Source organism: Budorcas taxicolor, chromosome 7 (genome assembly GCF_023091745.1).
Source record: "Budorcas taxicolor isolate Tak-1 chromosome 7, Takin1.1, whole genome shotgun sequence".
In the NCBI taxonomy this organism is placed as follows: Eukaryota; Metazoa; Chordata; class Mammalia; order Artiodactyla; family Bovidae; genus Budorcas; species Budorcas taxicolor.
The window spans coordinates 19036868-19062656 of NC_068916.1; the positions used below are offsets into that span (position 1 = coordinate 19036868).

The 25789-nt window shown below is 55.7% G+C and overlaps 1 protein-coding gene across 1 annotated transcript in view; it reads left to right on the forward strand.

Annotated features, from left to right (window-relative positions):
- Window positions 1-22764, forward strand: part of PTPRS (protein tyrosine phosphatase receptor type S) — a 73041-nt gene extending 50277 nt beyond the window's left edge. Inside the window, exons 17-38 of the mRNA XM_052643727.1 lie at window positions 2251-2368; window positions 4103-4711; window positions 5172-5269; window positions 5851-6104; window positions 6975-7068; window positions 7160-7375; window positions 7827-7984; window positions 8443-8454; window positions 8631-8743; window positions 10287-10334; window positions 11359-11456; window positions 11539-11662; window positions 12251-12426; window positions 12506-12625; window positions 15235-15389; window positions 15597-15882; window positions 16122-16300; window positions 17198-17324; window positions 17427-17552; window positions 20081-20235; window positions 20408-20543; window positions 21553-22764. Of these exons, the coding sequence (XP_052499687.1) occupies window positions 2251-2368; window positions 4103-4711; window positions 5172-5269; window positions 5851-6104; window positions 6975-7068; window positions 7160-7375; window positions 7827-7984; window positions 8443-8454; window positions 8631-8743; window positions 10287-10334; window positions 11359-11456; window positions 11539-11662; window positions 12251-12426; window positions 12506-12625; window positions 15235-15389; window positions 15597-15882; window positions 16122-16300; window positions 17198-17324; window positions 17427-17552; window positions 20081-20235; window positions 20408-20543; window positions 21553-21621 (3471 nt within the window). The 3' untranslated portion in view covers window positions 21622-22764. The remainder of the gene's footprint in view (window positions 1-2250; window positions 2369-4102; window positions 4712-5171; window positions 5270-5850; window positions 6105-6974; window positions 7069-7159; window positions 7376-7826; window positions 7985-8442; window positions 8455-8630; window positions 8744-10286; window positions 10335-11358; window positions 11457-11538; window positions 11663-12250; window positions 12427-12505; window positions 12626-15234; window positions 15390-15596; window positions 15883-16121; window positions 16301-17197; window positions 17325-17426; window positions 17553-20080; window positions 20236-20407; window positions 20544-21552) is intronic.
- The last annotated feature ends 3025 nt before the right edge of the window (window positions 22765-25789 follow it).

The window sequence follows — 25789 nt, forward strand, 5'->3', positions numbered from 1 at the left end:
CTCAGGCCAAAGTGCCCCTCCCCATCATTTTGGCTCTGGAGTGTGGGGGGAGTGGTCCTTGGGCGCCAGGTGGGACAAGAGGCCTGTAGAACAACTGTTTCTACCCCTTCCAGCTTTCTCTGGAGGCCCTGAACCAGAGTCAGGATGACTGTGTGGCTCTAGGCGAATCACTGCCTCTTGGGCTGTCTTTCTGCCCCTAAGATGGGGGCCACAGGCTCTTCTGAGAGCCCCAAACCCGATGTTAGATTGACACAGCTTCACCCATTCCAGTGGCTTTGCCTTGTACTCCCCACCCCCATCCCAGTTTTGGGGGGACATTCCCATGTGGCTCCAGATTAGCCCCTCCAACTCACGAAGACCCTGGGAAGGACAATGTCTGAGGCTCAGGGGCAGGAGACCCCCTGTTCGTGCATCCTGGCCCCCCTCCTTGTGCTCCTGGGGCCACCCCACAGCTCCCAGGCATGGCTGACGTGTTGGTGGGTGTGCATGGATGGAAACATGGGCACACGTGTGCCTGGGGGGAGGTCAGGGTGCTCTGTCAGTCACTGAAGGAGCAGTGAGTAACTGAGCACTTCCTCTAGTGTAGATCTCTGCTAGGTGCCGTGGACACAGCGGTGGCCAGGACAGCCCTGAGCCCAAGGGGGGACATGGTCCAGGGGAGAGGGATATTACCTGGAACACGCACAAATGCCTGTCTAGTTACAGCTCTGGTGGAGAAGGGGGGTGTAGACAGTGGTGTAAAGGCTTGAACGGTCAGCTGTCCAGGCAGGTGGGCAGGTGGGCAGGTGGGCACAGTCCTGACTGGTGTGGCATTTACCCTTCTCCATGGTGTAAACATTCCCACCATGTTAATTTCAAGCTACCAGCCAGGTTTGCGGTAGCTCATCATTGTATAGTATTTCTGTTAAACAGATATGAGAAATGGATGTGGGTGAACAACAGGGTCGTAATATGTAGCACAGGCAACTATTCAGTGTCCTGTGACATTGTTACCTCTTGGAGCTTGTAGCCTCGGTTTTGCATCAGGTAAATGGGTACCTGCTGAGGACCCTGGAGGTATCCACTAGCCCTCTTACCTGAGTGGCTCCTGGACCATAGTAGAAAAGAAAATGAAGGGAAAAAAAGTATAAAAAGATACTGCTGCAAACTTGTTACAATTTCAGATATAATTTTAAAAAAGAATAACCTTGAAGGCATAAGTATTAGTTAACACAGTAAAATAATTAAGGAGGAACGGGTTTTGAGTATTTACTCCGTTCGTTTTTACTATTTATTTGATTGTACATTTATATAACTTCATTTTTCATAGTTTTTTAAATTTTATTGTTTCTGGCTGTGCCGGGTCTCCGTTGCCGTGCAGGCTTTTCTCCTGCTGCAGTGAGCCTGGGCTGCTTGTTACAGTGGCTTCTCTCGGTGCAGAGCGCAGCCTCTAGGGCGCTCAGGCCTTAGGAGTTGCGGCATGTGGGCTCAGCGGTTGTGGCTCCGGGCTCTAGAGCACAGGCTTAGTAGCTGTGTGCATGGTTGCTCCACCGCATGTAGGATCTTCCCTGACCAGGGACTGAACCCGTGTCTCCTGCATTGGCAGGCGGATTCTTTACCACTGAGCCAACAGGGAAGCCTCTATAATTCATTTGCCATCATCACTGTGTTTTAAGAACTGGCTTGCAGATTTTCTGAAAGCCTGACTGTTGGCTTTTGAGAGCTGTTGTAAGGAATCTCCATCACTCCAAGGGACATAGTGGAGGCAGGGGGGACAGCCAGTGCAAAGGCCTCAGGGCGGGGCCGTGTCCGGTGTGTAGGAGGAATAGCCAGGAGGCCCGTGTGGCTAGAGCAGAGTGAGCGAGGGAGGGGACAGGGCAGCTCAGTCAGGGCCTTGTGGGCAGCAGGCGGTGGGAGGGACTTGGGCTTTTGCCCCTAGGGAACTGGGAGTCCTGGAGGGGTGTGGTCAGGTGCTCACACACGCCCTCTGGAGGCCACTTCAGGGAGGACAGACTGGGTGGGAAAGTGTGGTAGCTGGGGACCGAAGCAGGGGGCTGGGCATTGCCCTGGTCCAGGTGGGCCAGGACAGGTGTCATGAGGCCACGTGTGCCCATCTCAGCATGAACATGCTACGTGTTGAGGTCTGTGGCATGAGCTCAGGTGCACGTCTCTGCCCGCGGACTGGGCCCTGCGTCCGCCTGGCTTGTCCCTGGCACGGGGAGGAGGGTGGGCAGCCCAGGTTGCATCACTGATCGCCACCCCTGCCCGCAGGAGATGGTCATCACAAACCTGCAGCCTGAGACTGCCTATTCCATCACGGTAGCCGCCTACACCATGAAAGGCGATGGCGCTCGCAGCAAACCCAAGGTGGTAGTGACCAAGGGAGCAGGTACAAGACTGTCACTGACCCCTTTGCCCTCAGAGCATCCTTGCAGAGTTCTTGAGCCCATGGTGCGGGGGGGCGGGGGGAGGCGGGAGGGTGCATCAGGAGGGAGGAACAGAGCGAAGTGTGGGGGTTGTTCAAGAGGACACCCAGACTCAGCGTGGTCCAGCCCCATTCAGCTCCAGCTAGATGGGAACCTTCAACACACTACTCTTTTGGGGTTTTTTAATGTATTGATTTGGCTGTGCTGAGTCTTCGCTGTGGCATGTGAACTCTTCCATGCTGCATGTGGGATGTAGTTCCCCCACCAGGGATCAAACCCGGGCCCCCTGCGTTGGGAGCACAGAATCTTAGCCCCTGGATCACCAGGGACATCCCTAAACAGGCAATTCCTAACTTCTTACCCTCTGCCTCCTGTTCCCCCTGTGCTGATAACCCTTCTCCCAGCTGGCTGTCTCCTCCACATCCTGTAGGTCTTTGATTAGTCTCCCTCCTTGAGAAGCCTTCTCCAGCCACCCGCCTCACCCCCTTTCCAGCCAACAATCATGACCAGCTCTGCTGTCTGCCCCGCCTGCCTCCCCCATCCCAGCTCCGATCCCCACAAGCAGGTTGTCATTTCAGGGTCGTGTCTCCATCTCCTCCATGGTACCATGAAGCCTCCTCTCCTGGCAGCCCTGCCTTAGTTTCCCCTCTGGCTCCTCCTGTCAGTCCTGAGAGGCTGGTTTTTCACCAGCCAGGATAAGCTGAGTGAGGAGAGAGGCAGCTGTGAAAACCTAAGGGGAGGGCATTGCAAGCAGAGAGCATAACCCAAGCAAAGGCTCAGAGAGGGGAACAAGCTTGGTGTGTTCCAAAACAGAGAAGGACCCCCATGGCCTGCGTCTTTCTCCTCACCGCAGATCCTGATATTCAAGGCCGCCTGGCTGGACACAGCATGCCTTCATACTGTTGCTGGCCCACGCCCCCTACTGTGCTCTTCACCTGCCTAGTATCTTTGTCATCCAGCATCCAGCTCCCATGTTACCACCTCCAGGAAGCTTCCCATGTCTCTCTTGCCCCTCTCAGGGATGTTATGTTAGAGTCACGCTTGCTAAGCAGAACCTGCTGCATACACTGTGACTGTTCATACCACCTTCCATTAAAGGCCCTGATAAGTCCTCCAGCAGAGAAGCCTGGTTTCACGTGTAGCACTTCAGCACTGCAGGACTTCTCAGGGCTTTGATGCATTGATTACTACCCAAACTGTGAGAACCATGGGGGGCAGAGACAGGGTTCTAGGCACTCCTCCATTCCATTGATGCTAATGAGGTGCTGGCAGGAGGCAGGAGACGAGTGACTTGTTAACTCGAGATGCAGAGATGAGGGCCTGCCGTGGCCTCTGTGGATGCTTTCCTGTCTCGGGTCCCTCTGCGTCCCCTGCTTCCCCTGTCCCTCAGTGGCTGTTCCCTCCGCCTGAAGCACTGTTCCCCCCAGACCTCTCTGTGGCTCCCTCTTTCACCTCCCTCGAGTCTTTGCTTTTGAGCACGGCCTTCCCAAGATGGCTTTTAAAAACTGCAGTTCCTTGGGACTTCTCTGGTGGTTTGGCGGTTAGGACTCTGTGCTTTCACTGCTGAGGGCCCAAGTTCGATACCTGGTTGGGGAACTGAGATCCCACAAGTGGCCAAAAAATTGCAACCCCACGCTGTGCTCCGGAGCTGGGGGTTGATCACGTGGCCTTGATGCCTGCCCTGTATCCCCCCACAGTGCTGGGCCGCCCCACCCTGTCGGTGCAGCAGACCCCTGAGGGCAGCCTGCTGGCACGCTGGGAGCCCCCAGCCGGCGCCACTGAGGACGAGGTGCTGGGCTATCGCCTGCAGTTCGGCCGCGAAGACTCGTCCCCCCTGGCCACGCTGGAGTTCCCGCCCACCGAGGACCACTACACCGCATCGGGCGTGCACAAGGGGGCCACGTATGTGTTCCGGTTGGCGGCACGGAGCCGAGGCGGCCTGGGCGAGGAGGTGGCCGAGGTCTTGAGCATCCCTGAGGACACACCCCGTGGCCACCCGCAGATCCTGGAGGCAGCCGGCAACGCCACGGCGGGCACCGTCCTGCTCCGCTGGCTGCCGCCCGTGCCCGCCGAGCGCAACGGGGCCATTGTCAAGTACACAGTGGCCGTTCGGGAGGCTGGCACCCTGGGCCCCGCCCGAGAGACCGAGCTGCCGGCGGCGGCCGAGCCGGGCGCCGAGAACGTGCTCACGCTGCAGGGCCTCAAGCCCGACACGGCCTATGACCTCCAAGTGCGGGCCCACACGCGCCGGGGCCCCGGCCCCTACAGCCCCCCTGTCCGCTACCGGACGTTCCTGCGGGACCAAGGTAGGCGCGCGGTGACCCCCGCACCAGAGCCGGACCGGGCCTCGTGCCCACCCCCACCCCAGCCCCCTCCCTCTCCCCTGCCCAGGTAAGTGGTCACTTTTCTGCTTCCACGTGGACGCTCAAGGCGAGTCCGGACCCCGAGGCTCCGGCGTTTGGCAAAGGTGGGACATGCCTAGGTGGCACCGCCGCCCCCACCGCCGCCCCCCCACCCACCCACCCAACCCGTCCCCCCTCCCCTCCTCCGCCTCCGCCTTCTCTCTGCAGCTGCGCCGTCTCCCGCAGCAGGGACATGGGACAGGGCCAGGCAGGGCCGGGCCAGGGCCAGGCAGTAAGGCCACGGGCACAGCGGACGACAGGGAGCGCCTGGGCCGCCCCACCCCACCCCGTACCCATGCCCAGCCCCCCAGCACTCATGGGAATCTCTCCTCTGCTCTCTCCCACCTGCTGCTGTGTGGCACAGTCTCGCCCAAGAACTTCAAGGTGAAGATGATCATGAAGACATCGGTCCTGCTCAGCTGGGAATTCCCAGACAACTACAACTCACCCACCCCATACAAGGTGTGCAGCCTCCTGTTGCATCTAGGACGGGGGGTTAGGGTGTGTTGGGGTGGGGCTCAGCTGGGGTTAGAGTATATGTGGGGCGGGGCTCGACCAGGGTGAGGGTGCCATCTGGAGTCAGGGTAGGGGGTCAGTTGGACTGGTGACTGGGTGGGATATTGAGGCTCAGCCTGGGTTCGGGGCTCAGTCAGGATGGGGATGCACAGTTGGGACTCAGCAGGGGTCGTGGTTCAGTGGGGGAATTAGGGTTCGCTCAGAACTGGGGCTTAGCTGGGAATCAGCTAGGATTTGAGGCTCAGTCTCTCGGTGTCTAGTCAAGCCTAAGTGTGGAATCTGGACGTTTTAAGGATTGGAACTTTGAGTTGAGACTTGGCTGGAATTGAGAATCAACTGGGTTTGGAGTTTAGTCTGGGGTCAAGATTGAGTCTTGGGGTCAAGGCTTGGAATTAGGGCTACAGCTGTAATTGAGGTTCAGTCTGGGGTCACAGATCATATCATAGGGTCCGGGCTAAGTCTGAGATCCAGGCTCAGTGAGGACCAGGGCTCAACCCAGAGCTCCGCTGAGCTGGCCCGCCCCACAGATCCAATACAATGGGCTCACATTGGACGTGGATGGCCGCACCACCAAGAAGCTCATCACTCACCTCAAGCCCAACACCTTCTACAATTTCGTGCTGACCAACCGCGGCAGCAGCCTGGGCGGCCTCCAGCAGACAGTCACGGCCTGGACCGCCTTCAACCTGCTCAGCTCGAAGCCCAGTGTGACCCCCAAGCCTGACTCCGATGGCTTCATCGTGGTGTATCTGCCAGATGGCCAGAGCCCCGTGCCTGTCCAGTAAGCTCAGCCCACCCCCTCCAGGGTTTTACATGCCTCCCCCAGTCAGCTGTGTGACTGCTGTTTGACCTCTCAGTACCCCACTGCCCTTGCTGGTCTGTAAGACAGAGACTACGCCGGTGCCTTTTCATGTGCTTGCCCTGAAGGTCCGGTGCCTCTCATAGATGTCACCACTGAATGTGGCCTCAGCATTCTCCCAGGCCCCAGCAGGCCTGACCTGCTGCTAGTTCTAGGTTCTCAGACTGATGGGGAGGCAGAGCTGGACACAGACAATCTCAGTCGCGTGGTGTGGCGGTGAGAAGCACAAAGGCTAAGAGTCCCACGTAAGAAGAGGAGTACTCTGAGAAGCAGGGGGAAATGGGGAGTTACAAGACTGCGTGGGTGTGGAAGCTGGGGTTTTGAAGGACGTATGGGAATTTGAGAAGTATACAGTTAGCCCTTGAACAGCACAGGTTTGAATTGCAGGGGCCCACCTATATGCATTTTTTTTTTTTAATTCAACAAGTACACACTGCAGCTGTACACACTCCACAGTTGGTTGAAGTCATAGATGGGAAACCATGGATACAGAAGGCCAAGTGTACTTATGTGTGGATTTTCCACTGTGCACGGGGAGTTGGCAACCCCTAACCTCCATGTTGTTGAAGGGTCAACTGTTATTGCCCAGGGTAGGCTTTCTAGGCAAAAGGTACAACATGATCAAAACCCTGGAGGCTTGAATTCGAAATTATAGTCCTATGTGACCTGGGCCATACACCCATGGTTTGAACGGAAGGGAAGATTCAGAGAAGGGTGGTGCCCTCACTCAGCCCAATAGCATCCCTTGCTCATGACCCTAGACAGCCCTCTGTGACTCTTGTCTCCTGCCAGGAACTACTTCATTGTGATGGTGCCACTGCGCAAATCTCGTGGTGGTCAGTTCCTGACCCCACTGGGCAGCCCAGAGGATATGGACCTGGAGGAGGTAAGGGGCTGGGGCCCAGACACTTGCCAGCTTTCAGGAGCCCAGTGGCTCCCAGCTGGGTTCTGAGCAGCCCGCATCTCTGTTCCCACAGCTGATCCAGGACATCGCACGGCTGCAGAGGCGCAGCCTGCGGCACTCGCGTCAGCTGGAGGTCCCCCGACCCTACATTGCGGCTCGCTTCTCAGTGCTGCCACACACCTTCCATCCTGGGGACCAGAAACAGTATGGAGGCTTTGACAACCGGGGCCTGGAGCCTGGCCACCGATATGTTCTCTTTGTGCTTGCTGTGCTGCAGAAGAGTGAGCCCGTAAGTCCCGAATGGTGTCTGCCCACATCCAGAATGCCCAGATGGCCTCAGAGCCAGACGATCCTCCCAGCTCCCTGTGGTCAGAGCTGAGCAGAGGGAAGGATCTGAGGTTGAGGAAATACCAAGCAGGATTTTTAGAGGAAAGGACTTTGGAACGAGGGCTTTGATGGATGTATAGGAGTTCAGTAAAGAAACGGCATCCCGGAGTTTGCATGTGCAAAGGTCTGGGGTGCAAGAGGGACAAAGAGGACCTAAGAGTGTCTGAAACAGAGTGGAGGAGGGGGGAAAAGTGAAGACTGGCCAGGGCCAGACCACTGTGGTCAGTGTTCTTGGAAGCCATAGGAGGGTTTAGAGTAGGGGATAGACACAGATTTGTGTTTGAGGAAGACCCATTTGGCCACCGTGAGGGCAGTGGGCACTGATGGAAGTCCCCCCCACCCCATTTCTGCAGACATTTGCAGCCAGCCCCTTCTCAGACCCCTTCCAGCTGGACAACCCAGACCCCCAGCCCATCGTGGACGGCGAGGAGGGGCTCATCTGGGTGATCGGGCCCGTGCTGGCTGTGGTCTTCATTATCTGCATAGTGATTGCCATCTTGCTCTACAAGAAGTGAGCCCCTTGCATGTCCCCACTTGATAGGAGGGAGGCCTTCGGGAGGTTTGGAAAGGTCCAGGGAAAGGTGGTCTCTGAGAATGATCACAGAAGCCATCTGTGGTCCAGACAGGGAAAACGGCTCAGAGAGGTTAAGCCACTTGATCAAAGTCACACAGCCTGGGAAATGGCAGGGCTGGCATTCTACCTTGGCCAGTGATTTGACTCCTGTTAAGTCCCATGCAAGATTGGAGGGGGGAGTGCTCCCTTTGTCCTGTTAAATGAAGTCACATGGGACACGTCCCAGCTTAGAAGGCTGAGACCCAAGTTGGAAGGGATTAGCCCCATTTTCTGGAGACCAAGGTTCAGAGGGGAGAAGAAAGCCATCCACAGTCCTAGAACAGGCTCTTAATGGCCAGCCTGCCCTCACCTGTCTTCTTTCCCTCCTTCTCACCTGTGTCTGCTTTCGGGAGCAGTAAGCCTGATAGGTAAGAACTGGTTCTGCCCTCTGGAGGCTGAGGACAGGGGCTGGGGTGGCACCTCGCCCACGGGATGAGCGGGAACCTAGTTGTTCCAACCTTTGCACATGTGTCTGCGCGTGGTTGTGGGAACCCGAGTCACATACAGCCGGGTCACACATCTCTGTCTGTTTGCTCGCACAAAGCAAACGAAAGGACTCTGAGCCCCGCACTAAATGCCTATTGAACAACGCCGACCTCGCCCCCCATCACCCCAAGGACCCAGTGGAAATGAGACGCATTAACTTCCAGACGCCAGGTATGTGCTTATCCCAGGCGCCGGGGACAGCACTGATGGGAGCGAGGTGGCATAGTGGGAGATGAAGCGGCCCCCTCGGTGGACCCTTGCCAGCCCCCACTGAACTATGCCTGGCGCAGTTCTTCAGTCCCGATTCCTACGTGGCTCTGGGGTTGGGAGTGTCCTGGGGTTGATGGTGCTTACAATCTAGGGAGACTTTTGAGAAGCTGCATTCAACTGGTGGCTGCTGTCTTCTCCAGGAGCTTAAAGGACATCTTCAAAGACAGAAGCAAACATTTTCTGAGTCAATTCCTTCTGGCAGAAAAAGCTCTGCTTCTGTTCACACCTCTAGTCTTAAGGCCACTCAGTGGTGGGTGTTTGGGTTTTTTCCACCCTCCCCGGGGAAGCGCCCCTAGCAAGGAGCAAAAATTCCACTTCCACCACACTCTCTCTCTCCCCGCTCTGCGGTCACATGTGGTCACGGTCTTCCGGTTTCATTATAGTCCCCTGTAGATGAGAGAGGATTCTGCTGAGTCCCCTGCCACGCGTGGTGGGAGAACTGAATCAGGACCCTGCCCTTGATCGTCTTCATGGGCAATGCCCCCCTCAGGCCCCCCTCTCCTCCTCCTCCTCCTTAATGGGCTCATGCCAGCTGCTTCTAACCAAATTAAGGGATTTTCAGTTTAACTGAGGGCTGCTGTTCCCTCCTTATGAGCTCATCGCATGGCGACATCTGCTGTTCTCTACCTACACCCTGATCTTCACTCTCTGTCTCTGAACTGCTTCCTGTTAACTTTTGTTTCCAACCAAATGGAGATTTTTAAACATTTAATTGATGGCTGCAGTCCCCCGTAATAAGAGACCATGGGGGCTTTGATGGGCTCATGTATAGCCTTGCATGCTTCTCCTAACATTTCTTTCTCTTTTCTGTTTCTGGACTTGTCACGTTAGTCCCATGCTTCTCCAAATGAGGGTTTTGGTCATTTATATTTACCTGATGGCTGCAGCCCTCCACAGGTGATCATGAAAAGTCTCATGGCATCCCTTGTGGTCCCTTCTCTCTTCTGTCTCTGGACTAGCTTATGTCAATTCTCTTTCCATCCAGATGAGAATTTTAAATGTGTGTGTTTAACTGATGGCCTCTGTCCTTACAGCTCATGGCATGGGCCCATATGTTCTCCTGCCCCCAAGTTTCTCCTTCACCATCCTGCTTCTCCTCTAAAATCCCCTCTGCTGACCCCCAACAAGGGACCCAAGGCCAGGTTGGTTGGGGGTGGCGGGGTGCAGGGACGACAGGCTGACAGAAGAACCTAAAGCTTTGAGATATTTCCAGTCGTAGCTGAAAATCAGGACTCGCCAGTGTCCAGTTGAAGCGGTGCCCAGCCGCTGCCGCGGGTTCTCTGGTTGGGGCCCTGGCGGCTGTGTGTCCCTCACTTGTTGAAGTTGCTCTGCCTTTGCATCTATCTGTCCGCCGACCGCTGTGCGCGCACCCGGCGAGGGGTGGGGGGAGGTGGGCCGCCTCCCCCGCGTGTTTTCATTTATTTATTGTTTGCTGTTTCTGCAGATTCAGGCCTCAGCAGCCCCCTCAGGGAGCCGGGGTTTCACTTTGAAAGTTAGTTCCGGTGTCTCTCTGTTCTTGGCTTCCTTTCGCTCCTGTTTGTTTTCATCCTTGGTTTCTCCATCCAGCTTCCTCTCTCTCCGCCCACCTGTCCTGCGCTGGCTTCTCGAAGGGGGCAGGGGTCTGGTCCCCTGGGCCCTAAGATGGCAGGTTGTGAGTGCGTGTGTGTGTGTGTGTGAGAGAGAGAGAGAGGGAGAAGCAGGAGGAGAGAGAACGGGGCTGGGAGCAGGGATGTAGGGCACAGGGATGTGTCAAAGTACACGCGAGAGGCAGAGGGACCCAGCAGTCAAATAGACACGAGCCTCAGACCTCTTAGATGTGGGCCCTGGGGCAGCAGCTCTTCAGCAGTCAACTTGGCAGATCCCTATAGATTTATCACCGGTGCTTGGGCGCTGGCGCACAGCTGTCAGTCTCCCTCCCGGTAGCTGCTGAGTGTGTGTGTGTGCGCGCGTGCATGGCCGCTGGGCCCCCAAGAGAGAAGAGTCCGGCAGGCCTAAAGATGGGGAAGAAGCACCCATGCCCACCCCATCATCCTACACACACATACCCCACGCCTCCCCTCCCTGGCCCCTCAGCTCCACCCGGCAGAGGTGGTCCCTCCGATCCCCAAGGGAGCAGACGGGTGTGGGCCTGCCGCCCTCACCAGGGGGACGATATTCCAGAAGGTTCAGCCAGCCACATCTGCTTCTTCATGTCTGTGTCACTTGCCTGCTTCTTGCCACGAGGCACTAGGAGCTTGAAGTCCTGCGGGGCAACCCTCCCCCAGCACCTGCCTCCCCCAGCTGGTTGTCGGGGGGCCTGGGGAGGGTGGGGGAGACTCCACCTAGTGCTCCTCCTCCAGGCCTGGGTTCCTCGCCCCCACGGGGCCCACCCCAAACCTTCCTCTTCCCCGCCACCCCCTCTAACCCGCAGCTCGTCCATCGCAGACTCACTCCGTAGAGCACCCCCTGCCCCCTCCCCTCCCTGGCCTGGCCCCCGCGAGTGACTGGCCACATGGGCGGGTCTGCTCTCCCCGCAGGCATGCTCAGCCACCCGCCCATCCCCATTGGGGACATGGCGGAACACACGGAACGACTCAAGGCCAACGACAGCCTCAAGCTCTCCCAGGAGTATGAGGTGAGCCAGCCCCCCTACCTCCCACCCTCCTGGGGGCCCACAGATGCCCAGCCTGACATCTCCTGCCTCCCGCTTCCCATAGTCCATCGATCCAGGCCAGCAGTTCACGTGGGAGCACTCCAACCTGGAAGTGAACAAGCCCAAGAACCGCTATGCCAACGTCATCGCCTATGACCATTCCCGCGTAATCCTTCAGCCCATCGAAGGTAGCGTGCGGGGTCCCAGGTTCCTCCCCAACAACCTTGGCCTGTCCTCATTCCGTGGAGAACACGTAGACCCCATGTCTCCTCTTGGCCAGGGGGGCCAGGCCAGAGTGGACCAGCTAGGAGATAGGTAGGGAAACTGAGGCCTGGTCCAACCCTACCCAGAAGCCATTGAGAAGTTTGGGATCTGTATTTAACTGGTGGCTGCTGTCCACTGCAGATTTCCATCCATCCTTTACATCTGTAGCTCTTATCAGGGCAGCTTCGCCACACAGGACATTTAGCAATGTCTGGGGACATTTTTGTTGTCACAGCTTGGGGTGGGGTGGTGTTGGCATCTTGAGGGTGGAGGCCAGGGATGCTGCTTAGTACCTTGCGATGCAAAGGACAGCTCCCGACATAGAACAGTCTGTCGTCAAGCAGCAGTAACGTTGAGGCAGAGAAAGCATGGAGTATACGTGCCACGATTCCCTTGGGGATAGACTGGGGCAGTCTCAGAGGGCTTCCTTTCAGCGGTGGCCCAGGTGGCGCCAGCCTAGAAGGACAGAGCACCCCACTGATCTCTAGTTTTCTCTGCTACCGCCAACCTAGGCATCGTGGGCAGCGATTATATCAATGCCAACTACGTGGACGGCTACCGGCGGCAGAACGCATACATCGCCACGCAGGGGCCACTGCCAGAGACCTTCGGGGACTTCTGGCGCATGGTGTGGGAGCAGCGCTCGGCCACCATTGTTATGATGACGCGGCTAGAGGAGAAATCACGGGTGAGGCCTGGGCCCTGTGGCCCCCAAGCCCTGCACTGGCCCCGGCCCACACTCACCTGTGTTCTCTCACCTGGTGCAGATCAAATGCGACCAGTACTGGCCCAACAGGGGCACGGAGACCTACGGCTTCATCCAGGTCACGCTCCTGGACACCATCGAGCTGGCCACGTTCTGCGTGAGGACGTTCTCCCTACACAAGGTAGGGCCCGGACTGGGACTGGGGGGCTGTGGGAGGGGGCGATGGTGGGCAGAGAAGGAAGATGAGCTTCTGCCCTGGGAACTCCCCATTGGACAGAAGAGAAACCACATTGACCCAGGCTGGGCGCATTCTCAAGTGGTCACTTTACGAATGGGGACACTGAGACTCAGGGGCACGGCTCTGGTCTGCAGCCACAGCAGGACAAACCAGCAGAATCTAGCTTAGCAGTGAACCTCTCCGCCCCCAGGCAGTCACCAGCCCCCACCCCGAGATCAGTCTTGACCCTTTCCGTCACCCAGCCTGGCTTTATGGCAGGGTCTTGGCCATGCAGTCGAGGGGCCTCCAGTCTTAGATGGAGGACAGAGCGGGCAGTTGGGGCTGAGGTAGAGGGAATTTTTATCTGTGTATTTAACTGAGGGCTGCTGTCCAGCACATGATTCCGTGTGTCTTACTCAGTGATTCTCTGTTGCAGCATTTTGCCATTCAGGGGACATTTGGAAATGTCTGGGGGCACTTTGAATATTTTTATTTTTATTGACGTATAGCTGATTTACAGTGTTAACTTCTGCTGTACAGTGAAGTGAGTCAGTTATATGTATACATAATTTTTTTAATATTTTTTTCCATTGTAGTTTATCACAGGATATCGAATGTAGTCCTCTGTGCTGTACAGTAGGACCCTGATGTTTATCCATTCTGTATATATAATAGCTTCCAGCTGCTCACCCCTGTCTCCCACTCCAGCCCTGCCTCGACCCCCTCCCCCTTGGCAATGAGTCTGGTTTCTATATCCACGAGTCTGTTTGTTTCGTAGATAAGTTCATTTGCGCCGTATTTTAGATTCTGCATATATTGTCATAAGTGTTATGTGTGATGTCATATAAGTGTTATCCTATGATACTTTGACTTTTTATCGTGTGACATCGTGGTATTTATCGCATGACTCTCTGACCTTTTCCATTCACTATGATAATCTCTAGGCCTATCCGCATTGCTTCAAATGGCACTGGATCGTTCTTTTCTGTGGCTGAGTGGTACGTTGCACTTAAGTGCCACGTCTTTATCATCTGGCAGCAGACATTTAGATTGTCTCCGTGTCCTGGCTGTTGTAAACAGTGCTGCTATAGACATAGGGGTGCCTGTATCTTATTGGAGGTTTGTTTCCAGGTATATGGTGAGGAGTGGGATTGTTGGATCATACGTAGTTCTATTTTTAGTGTTTTGAAGAACCTCTACTGTTCTCCACGGTGGCTGCACCAATTAATATTCCTAATACAATAGTGTTGGAGGGTTCCCTTTTCTCTGCATCCTCTCCATCCTTTGGAATTGGTAGAGTTTTCGATGTATTTCTTTGGAGAAAGGTCTACAGCTTCTGACCATTATTCAATTAGGTTTGTTTTTTTGTTGAGCTGTATGAGTTCTTTATCTATTTTGGAGATTAAGCCCCTCGGTTGCGTGGTTGGCAAATATTTTCTCCCATGCTGTAGGCTGTCTTTTCGTTGTGTTTATGGTTTCCTTTGCTATGCAAAGGCTTGTAAGTTTCATTAGGGTGCCATTTGTAGATTTTTATTTCTAGTGCCTTGGAAGACTGGGGACACTTTTTATTGTCATGTAGGGAGAGAGAGGTGCTCTGGCAGCACTGTTTCCCTGGCAGCCAGCCACGTGCCCTTACATAGAGCCTGTGCCTGGCGCAGGTGCCAGAAACCTGAGTAGAAAGACAAGAGTGAGCAAGGGTTTTCAGTTGATTCACACATTAAGCAGACACTGTGTGTCAAGTATCTCTCTTGTGGGGCTTACAGTCTAGTGGACAGCAGATATGAAAACAACCAGGAATCTTACTCCTAAGAGAAAAGTAAAACAGGGAAGAATAGAATACGTAGTGGAGGACCTGGAGTTGGTGAGGAAAGGAGTTTTGCAGAGATCTGGGGGCAGCATTCCCGGAAGAGGGCACAGCACATGCGAAGGCCCAGGCTGTTTTGGGAATAGTGAGGAGTCCTGTGTGGCTGGAGCAGGGAGAGGAAGGAGGTGAGGGCAGGGAGGGGATGGGAGGAGGTGCAGAACCTTGTGGGTTGCAGGGGCAGGGGCAACTCTGGCTTTTAGCCCAGGGAGGGCTGTGGGCAGAGGAGCGGTGGGACCTAACTCGGGTGCTCACCAGCACCCTCTGGCGGCTGTGGGGGGAATAGGTTGTGGGGACACCCAGGGGTACCAGGTCTGGTCTGGATGGATGCCGGTGAGCGGGACTAAGGTGATCACCGTGGAGGGGGAGAGTGAGAAGTGGGCGGGCTTGGGATAGACTCTGAAAGCTGTGCTGACTGATGCTTCATGTGGACAGGCAGGGGAAGGGAGTCAAGAGCAACTCCTACATTTTGGCCAGAGCCCGTGGAAGGATGGCGCCACCATCAGCTGAGATGGGGGAGCAGGTTTAGGGAGAAATGGGGAGCAGTGCACAAAGGTGCTGGGGACACTGAGGTGGAGACACCCCCACACCCTGGAGGAGCTGGGCACCCAGATCAGGCGCTCAGGGACGTGGTGGTCTGGAGCCATGAACTTGGGCCCCTGGCACGTGGATGGTGGGCTGCATTGACCAACAGTGTCCCCGGCACCCCCAGAATGGCTCCAGTGAGAAACGGGAGGTCCGGCAGTTCCAGTTTACGGCATGGCCGGACCATGGGGTGCCAGAGTACCCGACGCCGTTCCTGGCTTTCCTGCGGAGGGTCAAGACTTGCAACCCGCCGGACGCAGGCCCCATCGTGGTCCACTGCAGGTACCCAACCCCCGCCCCTTCACTCCCGGCTCCCTTCTGCGCCCTGTCCCCCACTCTCCCCTGGCCCTCGGGTGCCCCCTGACGGCCCCCTCCATCTCCACAGTGCGGGTGTGGGCCGCCCCTTCACTCCCGGCTCCCTTCTGCGCCCTGTCCCCCACTCTCCCCTGGCCCTCGGGTGCCCCGTGACAGCCCCCTCCATCTCCACAGTGCGGGTGTGGGCCGCACAGGCTGCTTTATCGTCATCGACGCCATGCTGGAGCGGATCAAGCCAGAGAAGACGGTGGACGTGTATGGCCACGTGACGCTCATGCGGTCCCAGCGCAACTACATGGTGCAGACGGAGGACCAGTACAGCTTCATCCACGAGGCCCTGCTGGAGGCTGTGGGCTGCGGCAATACGGAGGTGCCTGCCCGCAGCCTCTACGCCTACATCCAGAAGCTGACGCAGGTGGAGCCAGGCGAGCACGTCACTGGCATGGAACTCGAGTTCAAGGTGGGTGGGGAGGAACGAGTAGAGGATGCTGTGCTTGGGTTGGCGAGAGGGGGCTGAGCAGGAGACCAGCGTCCTTTCCCTCCCCACCCCAATCAAGGGGACCAGAGGGTAGAAGGGCTGGTGTTCCCCTGCCTGCCATGGCCCTGCTAGCCCTCTGGCTGAAAACACACAGCCTGCCTCCACCCAGGGAAATTGGGTCCCCAGATGGAGGCTGTCCTGATGTCCCCTCGTCTCCACAGCGGCTGGCCAACTCCAAAGCCCACACATCCCGCTTCATCAGTGCCAATCTGCCTTGTAACAAGTTCAAGAACCGCCTGGTTAACATCATGCCCTACGAGAGCACCCGGGTCTGCCTACAGCCCATCCGGGGCGTGGAGGGCTCCGACTACATTAACGCCAGCTTCATTGATGGCTACAGGTAAACCTGGCCCTGGCCACTACCGGGGCTCCAGTCCTGCATGGGAGAGAGCTCGACAGACCCTGCCAGCCCCATGCAGTCACAGCTGAGGTGGAGAGACTCTTTAGATATGCATTTAACCGATGGCTACTGGCTGGAACATGATTACATCTGTCCATCTTTCTCAGAGAAAAGCATCGATCTGGGGAGTTCTGCCCCCCCAGGGGAAGCTAGATAGTATCTGGGGATGTTTCTGATGGCTAAAATAGAAGTTGAGAGAGGAGGGTTACTACTGGCACCTAGGGCTGCCCTGGTGGCTAGGATGGTAACGAATCTGCCTACAAGGCAGAAGACTCGGGTTCAATCCTTGGATCAGGAAGATACCCTGGAGGAGGAGGTGGCAATCCACTCCAGTATTCCTGTCTGGGGAATCCCCATGAACAGAGGAGCCTGGTGGGCTACAGTGCATGGGGTCACAAAGAGACATGATTGAGCAACTAACACTTTCTAGTGGGCAGAGGCCAGGGATGCTGCTGGACACCCCACTGGATACAAAACGGGCCCATCGCAGTCATCCAGTCCCGAACGTCAGTAGTGCCAAGGTTGAGAAGGCCCAAGCAAAGGAGGGTGTTCTGGGACTGGGCAGCTATATGTAGCCATGGAGGGGAGCCTGGCCTGAGCAGACAATGGATATTAACTTAATGCCCCTGGAGGGGGCAGAGAATGAGAGCAGAGATGCCTGCAGACAGTCCCACAGCTTCCTTGCGAAGCTGGAGTGATTCCAAGGCTGGTGGTTTCTCCAGGTGCAGAGCAGGATTCTTTGGGGGGTTGAACCGGATAGGGAGGGAGATGATGCTTGGGCCTGGGTCTCCCTGGGGCCCTAGACTCACCGCTGCCATCTCACCTCCCCACTCACAGGCAGCAGAAGGCCTACATTGCCACGCAGGGCCCGCTGGCGGAAACCACGGAGGACTTCTGGCGCATGCTCTGGGAGAACAACTCGACCATTGTGGTGATGCTGACCAAGCTGAGGGAGATGGGCCGGGTGCGCTGGGGACCGTGCAGGGCAGGGCAGGGCAGGGAAGGGCCAGGGGCCGCGGGGGTGGGGTGGGGGCAGGGCTGACCACAGCACCCACCTCCCCAACAGGAAAAGTGTCACCAGTACTGGCCGGCCGAGCGCTCCGCCCGCTACCAGTACTTCGTGGTGGATCCTATGGCGGAATACAACATGCCTCAGTACATCCTGCGGGAGTTCAAGGTCACAGACGCCCGGGTAAGTACGGGGACAGACCCTCCAGGCAGCTCACCGTTCCCCTGCAGGTCTGAAGAGGGCTTTCCTGGTTGGGGAGTGGAAGCAAAGGCCCAGGGCTTGGGTGGAAGAGGAGTGAGTGGGCAGCTGGACAGTCACTCCCACCACCGAGTAGGTGGAAGAGAGGACCCTGACCCCAGGGTGTCCCCCTCAGAGCACGCGTCACACGGCTCACTGGGGGACACAGTCCAAGGCGGTCATGTGAAAGGGAGTAAGTGGGGCATTAGCTGGGAAGCAGCAACATGGAGGCAGCATTAGAGGGCTGAAGGCAGGCTGGGGGAAGGTGATGGGTTGATGGTGTCAAGCAGTGGCCACTGTAGATGGGAAAGAGTTGTGGACGCTGCGGGGTGGGGGCAGACGCTGGGAATTGGAACCGTTGTATGGAGGGGAGAATGGAGAGAGTAGATCGTGTTGGCTGGAGAAGGCCCAGTGGAGGCGGGTGGTGCTGGGTGATGGGAGAGGGCAGGTATTATTATAGATGGGGTCTGATGAAGACTGTCAGGTGACACAGGATAGAAGTTAGTGCCGGAATTGGAGAATCCACGGGTAGAATGATGGGGCATGGTCATGTCGGTCCAGATGTTACCAGTGGATACTGAACCCTGATGGACAAAGCATTGTTGGTCATGGTGCGTGGGTAGTTCAGGACGGCACCACTAGGTTGGCTGAGCGGGGGATTGGAGGCTCAGTGAACAGTGTCGGTGCTGGGTGATAGAGGAGGGTGGTAAACAGGATGGTCTTAGATGAGAGGAAGGTGGGATTGGAGACTAGAATGTCCGGATAGAAGGGGAGGGAGGATGACAATAGAGCACGGAGCCATGGCTTGGTGAAGGGTGAGGAGTGGATGGAGAAGGGTGAGATTGGGAAGGGCAGGTGTTTGGCCAGTGGCAGATAGAATAAAATGAAGAGGAAATGATTTGAAGAGTAAAAAGAACGATGAACATTCAGTGATAGGCAGTACTGTTGATGGTCCAAGAGAGAGGAAGGTGGGATTGGAGAAAGTGTTAGATGGTGGAGGATGGAGGCCCTCAGAATCACATTGCATCGCTGGACTGCGGCCTCTAATGCAGAGACTGTGAGTGGGAAGAGCTCAGTCATGAGTGAGGGAGGGTGGCGGAGGTCGGTGGTCCTGACACAGTGGAATGTCTAACAGTCCTTAGAGGGGGGAGAACGATGGACTGCTAAGGATGGGTTGTGGAAAGTGGTGCCGTTGGGTCATGATGAGTGAAAGGCGGAAGAGAGCCATGATGGTGCAGGGCACGGCTTGGTAGCGGAAGGCGAGTGTTGGCGAGACGGGTGCTTGAGTGGTGGGGGTGAGGGTTGCAGAGATGGACAGCTGAGGGGTGGGAGTAAGGATTAGACAGGCGGATGGTTGAGTGGGGGGTGGAGGACTGGAGATGAGTGATTTACTGCTGGGGATGAGGATGGAGAGATGGATGGATGAGTGGTGGGGGTGAAGATTTGAATGATGGATGGGCAGATAGATGGTTGAGTAGTGGAGATGAGTATTGGATAGATGGAAGGTGGAGTTTTGGGGATGAGGATTGGAGAAATGGAGGGTTGAGTGAGAAGGACGGGAGAGAGGAGTGGTTTAGTGGTGAGGGTAGGAGAAATGGAAGGGGATTGTTGGGGCTGAGGATTGGAGAAATGGATAGTTGAGTGGTGGGGATAAGGATCCAAGAGGTTGAGTGGTGCAGTAAGGATTAGAGAGATGGATGGGCGAGTGGTGGGAACGAGGATTATTGAGACGGATGGTTGAATGTTGGGGATGAGGATTGGAGAGATGGATGGGTGAGCGGTGGAGATGGAGAAGGTTAACGGGGGTGGCATCACCAGATGTTCAAGGATTATGAACTACCATAAGTGGATGATGAAAGTTAGGAGGCAAAGGTATTGGGTACACAGGTAGAAGACAACGAATTTCCAACGGTGGCTGGTGGAAGATGGCGCCCTTGAGTGGTGAGGGATAGATTATAGGGCTGGTGAGTGGCTGAAGATGATGTCCGTGGTGGAAGATGGAAGCTGGTGCTGTTGGGAGGTGACAGTATGGGGACAGTGCTCCTTTACTCTAAGACAATGAGAGGGGAGGTTGCTGGGGAGATGGAGAATGGGTCAAGAAGGGCAGATGTTGGGTGTACCATGGGACGGTGCAGAATGGAGGCTAACAGACAGCAGTGCTGCTGGTGTCGCTTTGGCTGTGGTGGATGGGTTTGGAGCTGTGCAGAGAGCAGCAGTCGGGGGGTGGGGGTGAACGACTGCTATGAGATGGTGTTGCTGGATGATAAAGTCAAATGGTGAGGAGGATGGACTTGGCAGCCTTGGGTGGTAAAGACGAAATCGGAGCATCTCAACGAAAGATGGCGTGGGACAAGGAGGGTGGATGGTGGAGGGTGAGGAAGGGTAGAGAGTGGTATTGGTGCAGCTTGTGGTTGGCAAGGGTGACTGCCACTGACCTTGATAACAGGACCCGGCTCTCTCTCTCTCCATTCCAGGACGGCCAGTCCCGGACTGTCCGGCAGTTCCAGTTCACGGACTGGCCGGAGCAGGGCGTGCCAAAGTCGGGGGAGGGCTTCATTGACTTCATCGGCCAAGTGCACAAGACCAAGGAACAGTTCGGCCAGGATGGCCCCATCTCTGTCCACTGCAGGTGAGCTGCCTGTGGCGGGAAGTTGAGTCTTTATGAGCACAGCCTCGGGCACTCCCGCTGGGGCTCTTTCCATCCCTGGGGCAGGGGGCTTCAGAGCAGGCAGAATTGGGCAGCTGAGCCAGGCTCCCCGACACGCCACCCCTGAACTCACCTGCGCACTTGCCCTCGACAGCGCCGGCGTGGGCAGGACGGGAGTCTTCATCACGCTCAGCATCGTGCTGGAGCGGATGCGGTACGAGGGTGTGGTGGACATCTTCCAGACAGTGAAGATGCTGAGGACCCAGAGGCCAGCCATGGTGCAAATGGAGGTGAGGGCAGGGCAGCCCGGCCTCACGCCGGTGCCGGCGCCAGCCTCTGTGCTGTCTGTGCAGTGGGCACAGCCACCTCCCCCTCCCAGGGCTGTCGAGGGTAAAAGGTCTCGGCCCCTCCTGCTTTGGGCTGACCCAAGAGTAAGCCGAAGGCCAGAGCTGAGGAGCGTTGCTCGGAATGAACAGAGAAGGGTCCTCTCTCCCGGCCCCAGGGTCTCAGTGAGGTCCAGCTCGGCCAGGACCCTGGCAGGGGTCACGGATCCTGAAGCCAGGCCCAGAGTCCTGCCATCACGTTGACAGTGGGCACCTTTGCTTTGACCACACAGTGTCTCCAAGTCACATGGTGGTTTGAGAGGAGCTGGGATTCGTACCCCAGTCCGTCTCATCCACAGCCCTCAGAAGGGTCAGCAGTAGAGCTGAGTCCATGGAGGGAACAATTGGGTTGGGAGCACTGTACTTCCCCGTGCTCTCGGCCACCTCATGAGCAGACCCTACTCCAAGCCAGAGTCAGACCCCTGGCGGGTGGAGGGGGAGCCAGTCTGTGTCTGCACCCATTCCTGGGTCCGTTCCGCATCTGGCTTGAGACCCAGAAGTGGGTGAAAGATCCCCCCTTGTTCTCACAGAGATGCTCCAGGGATGAGAAGAGGGTGTGAGGGCGGGGGCCCAGCCTAGGAAAGAGTGGGGTCACTGCTTTTAGAAACCACCAGATCCAGAAGCTAGGTTAAATGCATCCATGAGCTCCCCATCTCCGGGCAGTCAGAGCTGGAGTGGCAGCCTCCCAGCCCCCAGGGGAGTGTCACAAGAGGCAGGGATGGCCAAGCGGCTGCATCCAAAGAGACAAAGAGCACCCTGCAGGCCAGCTGAGGACGGGAGAGCCCAGCACAGGCACAGGACCAAGGGGCGTGGCTGCTCTGCAGTGTGATGGGAGCCCTGGGGTTGCAGGGGCGCTGACGGGGGCCCTGCCTGCACCCCCGTGCCCCCTCACCCCCCGCGCCCCCTCCCCACACAGGATGAATATCAGTTCTGCTACCAGGCGGCGCTGGAGTACCTCGGCAGCTTCGACCACTATGCAACCTAAGCCAGGTTGGCCTGGCCCGACTCCACCGGCCCCTGCGCCTCCCATGCCGGGTGGCCCCCCCGAGGCCTGGACCCCCTCCGGCGGCCAGGGCAGGAGGCGGCAACCGCGTTTCCACAGCCGAGGGGTCTCTGGGGATGACGACGCAGCCCCTCAAGCCCCCCTGCACGGCCCCAGCCCCCTCCCTGGGCCGGGCCGCCGCCTTCAATACTTGGCACATTCCTCATTCCCTTCGAAAACGAGATTCCACGAGGAGAGGTTCTGGGGTGGGGGGGAGGGGGGCGGTGAGCAATCCAGGAGCTGTTCCCAAGAACCAGAGGAGGGCGGGGGCTGGGAGCTCGGCCCCTGTCCTCCCCACCAGGCAGCCTTCCTGCCCCGCAGCCTGGGGGTCACCGGGCTGGGGGGGCAGGAGTGGGATAGGAACAGGAGTCAGCTTTCTTTCAAAACTCAGTGTAACTGTATCCAGTGACATTTTTTTTTTTTTTTCAATAGTGTATTTTTTTTCTTTTTTTTTTTAAGGAAGAAACAAATTGGGGGGACAAAAAAGACTTGACAGTCAACGGATTTAAAAAGAAAAACTTGGCTTATTCCTATCCTGTTCACAGACAGTCTGTTTTTTTTCACCGTAACAGACATTCTTGCGTGCCGGTCATGTTCATGGGCCTGCGCGGGCTCAGGCTGCCCCTTGTCTTGCTTTTTTTTTCCCGTTTACCTACTCCGAAGGTGTGCCTCGCTCAAGAATAGGGCCTTTGCCTCCTGATTTTTTTTTTAATTTTTTGCTTTTTCTTTTTTAATTAAATTCTCAAGACATATCAAGGAGGGTGAGGGTGGGGCAGTGGGGGGACTCGGGCCCACCAGCGTCGGTTGTCGAGCCCACAGGGTGGGCACTACCACGGAGGAGGTCGCAGCGACCCCCACCCCCAGCAGCCCGAGTGCCCCTCGCCGTCTCCCACCTTGAGGAGAAGGACTGAACACAGTGGGAGGTTCCCACTTCTCCGGGGGGAGAGAGAGGCCATAAGCTGCCCCAATCAGGGGCCCCTCCCCACCCCCCCGGGACCATGGGGCCGTCCTGGGGCAGAAGGATGGGGTTCTGCCCCCCCCACCCCGCCCGCCCCTGAGCAAGTGAGTTTTTCTCTTTGTATAAGAGCAGAGCTGCTGTTGCTTTCAACACTGTTTATTCAAACGGAAGCAGCTGGGTGGTTTTCCCACCTCTGTGTATGTAGATATATCGACTTTGTATTAAAGGAAGATCGTCTGACCCCGGCCGCTGGTGGAGTCTTTGTCACCCCAGCCCCTGTCCGTCCAGTCTCCTTGGGGAAGCTGGGAGCCTGGAGAACTTGAACACAGAATCCAAGCTCCCTGCAGGGGCTGCCCCATTGATAATAGTTACTCATGTTGATAATCGTGACCATCTCTGAGTATCTACCATGGGCCAGCCTGCTGAGGTGAGAATCGACCCAATTTGTAGATGAGGAAACTGAGGTTCAGAGAGGGGCAGGCACCAACGAATAGTCACACAGCGGTTTGAAGTGGAGCTGGGATTCATACCCTAGTCCGTCTCATCCACAACCCTCAGAAGGGTCAGCAGTAGAGCTGAGTCCATGGAGGGAACAGTTGGGTTGGGAGCACTGTACTTCACCATGCTCTAGGCCACCTCATGAGCAAGACCCTAACTCTAAGCCAGAGTCAGACTCCCGGCCGGTGGAGGGGGAGCCAGTCTGTCTGCACCCGTTGTGCATCTGGTTTGAGACCCAGAAGTGGGTGAAAGATCCCCCCTGGTGAAAGCATCCCCGCCCCCAGAGATGCTCCAGGGATGAGAAGAGGGTGTGAGGGCAGGGGCCCAGCCGAGGAGAGTGGGGTCACTACTTTTAGAAGCCATCAGATCCAATATCAGTAAGTATGTAGCTCGACGATGTGATCACCACTGTGAATACACTTAGTCAAATAGATTTACCAAACCCTAAATTCCTCATCCTTAAAATTCTCAAACACACATGAAACATTTATGAAAATCAGCACTTATTTTTTAAAAAATCCAGCCGTGGAGATCTTCATAAATCTTCAAGAAACAAATGTTATTAAATAACCTGATCTTGACCGCAGATGTTATTAAATAACCTGATCTTGACCGCAGCAGTAGATTCTGCAATACTTAGCCTCCCCTGAAAAGGCCTTCAATGAGAAATTTTGAACATGTTTTTAAATAAGGCATGAGTTAAGGAATCATCATAGAAGTGACATATTTTTGAAACTGAACAACTCAAATAGTACAAAATGTAACAAAACCCATGGGATGCAGCCAAAGGGATGCATGGAGGAAATTTTATAGCCTTGAACATGTTGATAAGAAAACAGATTGTGAAAACAAGTCAACCTTTAATATATGTGAACCAAGTTTTAAATTCAAGTAACTCTGCTGCTGCTGCTAAGTCGCTTCAGTCGTGTCCGACTCTGTGCGACCCCATAGACGGCCTCCTACCAGGCTCCTCTGTCCCTGGGATTCTCCAGGCAAGAACACTGGAGTGGGTTGCCATTTCCTTCTCCAATGCATGAAAGTGAAAAGTGAAAGTGAAGTTGCTCAGTCGTGTCCGACTCTTCGCGACCTCATGGACTGCAGCCCACCAGGCTCCTCCGTCCATGGGATTTCCCAGGCAAGAGTACTGGAGTGGGGTGCCATTGCCAAGTAGCTCTAATTGGGCATTATTGAGGTGGTTCTTGCACTGACAAAACTTTTCTTTAAAAACACCAATACAGACAAATGTTTGGCAAGTACAGTCAAGAAAACATCCAAATCCAGGAACATGGGAAAATGCGCATTAACTATAGATTGAGGCATTTTTAAAAATTGTGACATGAGTGTCAGGGGAGAAAAAACAGGAAAGAGACTGCAGACGGGAATAGTGGGAGCTATAGTACAGCTGGCATGGGGGAAAGAAAGCCTTCTCTCTCCTGGGTGAGATGGTGGGAAGGTAGAAAGATGGAGAAATAGGAAAGGCCTATACTTAGTAGCTCCTGTGTTCTGAATTCAAGAAGTAGTGGGAAGGTGTCTTCTTAGTAATAGACGTGGGACCCAAGGGATAGAAGGCAGACTGTAACCCAAGTCTGGTCCTGCCTAAATTATCTAAGACTCTATCACAGGCTACTCTGCCCACAAAACTGCTAATCAATCCTCAAAGCCCAGTTCTAAAAGCGCCTGTAAGAAATCTGTTTCCTTTGTGTTTACCGAAGCCCATTGAGACTAAAGTGTTTGAATAGGATCTACCTTTCCCTCCTTGGAGACCAGACAGAACATCTTCAGGGAAAGTCAGTGAGCATGTGGCCTTCAGCTCTATGATTCCACCCTTGGGATGTTCATGGCTATAGTTGGAGGGTAGGTGGTGGCAGACAGGGATTTATCCGAAGACTTCCTGGAAGAGGGCCATAAGGAATTGTTTCAACTCACAGACAGGAGCACCAAGACTCTAAGCATCGCCAGTTGCCTTGGCCCTGCTATAGGATTCCCTAACATCCACCCCCATTTATTGAGCACTGACTGTATGCTTGGCTCGTGCAGTTGCGTTTAATCCTTCTGACAGTGCACCAGTGGGCAGATGAGAAACCTGAGGCTCAAATAGGTCAGGTTTCCTACCCAAGATCTCAAGGTGGTAAGTAGTGTAACCTGGACATGGGCCCAGTTCTAGCCAGTTCCCATTGTGATAGTGCGAAAGGTCAAGGCGTCTCTGAGCTCCTTCTGGCCACAGCCTCAGCCCCAAGCTGGGGGGGACAGAGCCCCACAGCAGAGACCCACTACCCACCAAGGGTCTCTCAGGGACCAAAGCATCTGAGTGCTCCATGGTGGTGGTGTAATCGCTCAGCCATGTCCAACTCTGCGGCCCGCCAGGCTCCTCTGTCCATGGGATTCTCCCAGCAAGAATACTGGAGTGGGTTGCCATTTTCTTCTCCAGGGAATCTTCCCAACCCAGGGACTGAACCTGGGTCTCCTGCATTGCAGGCGGATTTTTTTTTTTTTTTTTTTTTACCAGCTGAGCCACCAGGGAAACCCATTCTAGAGCTCTAGAAAGTGTAAATACCCTGAACACACACTTTGTCCCTAATAATATCACTTGGAAACATTTAAAGCTAAAACACCCGTGAACAGAACTACAGTGATGCTGGATGCTAAACCTAACTC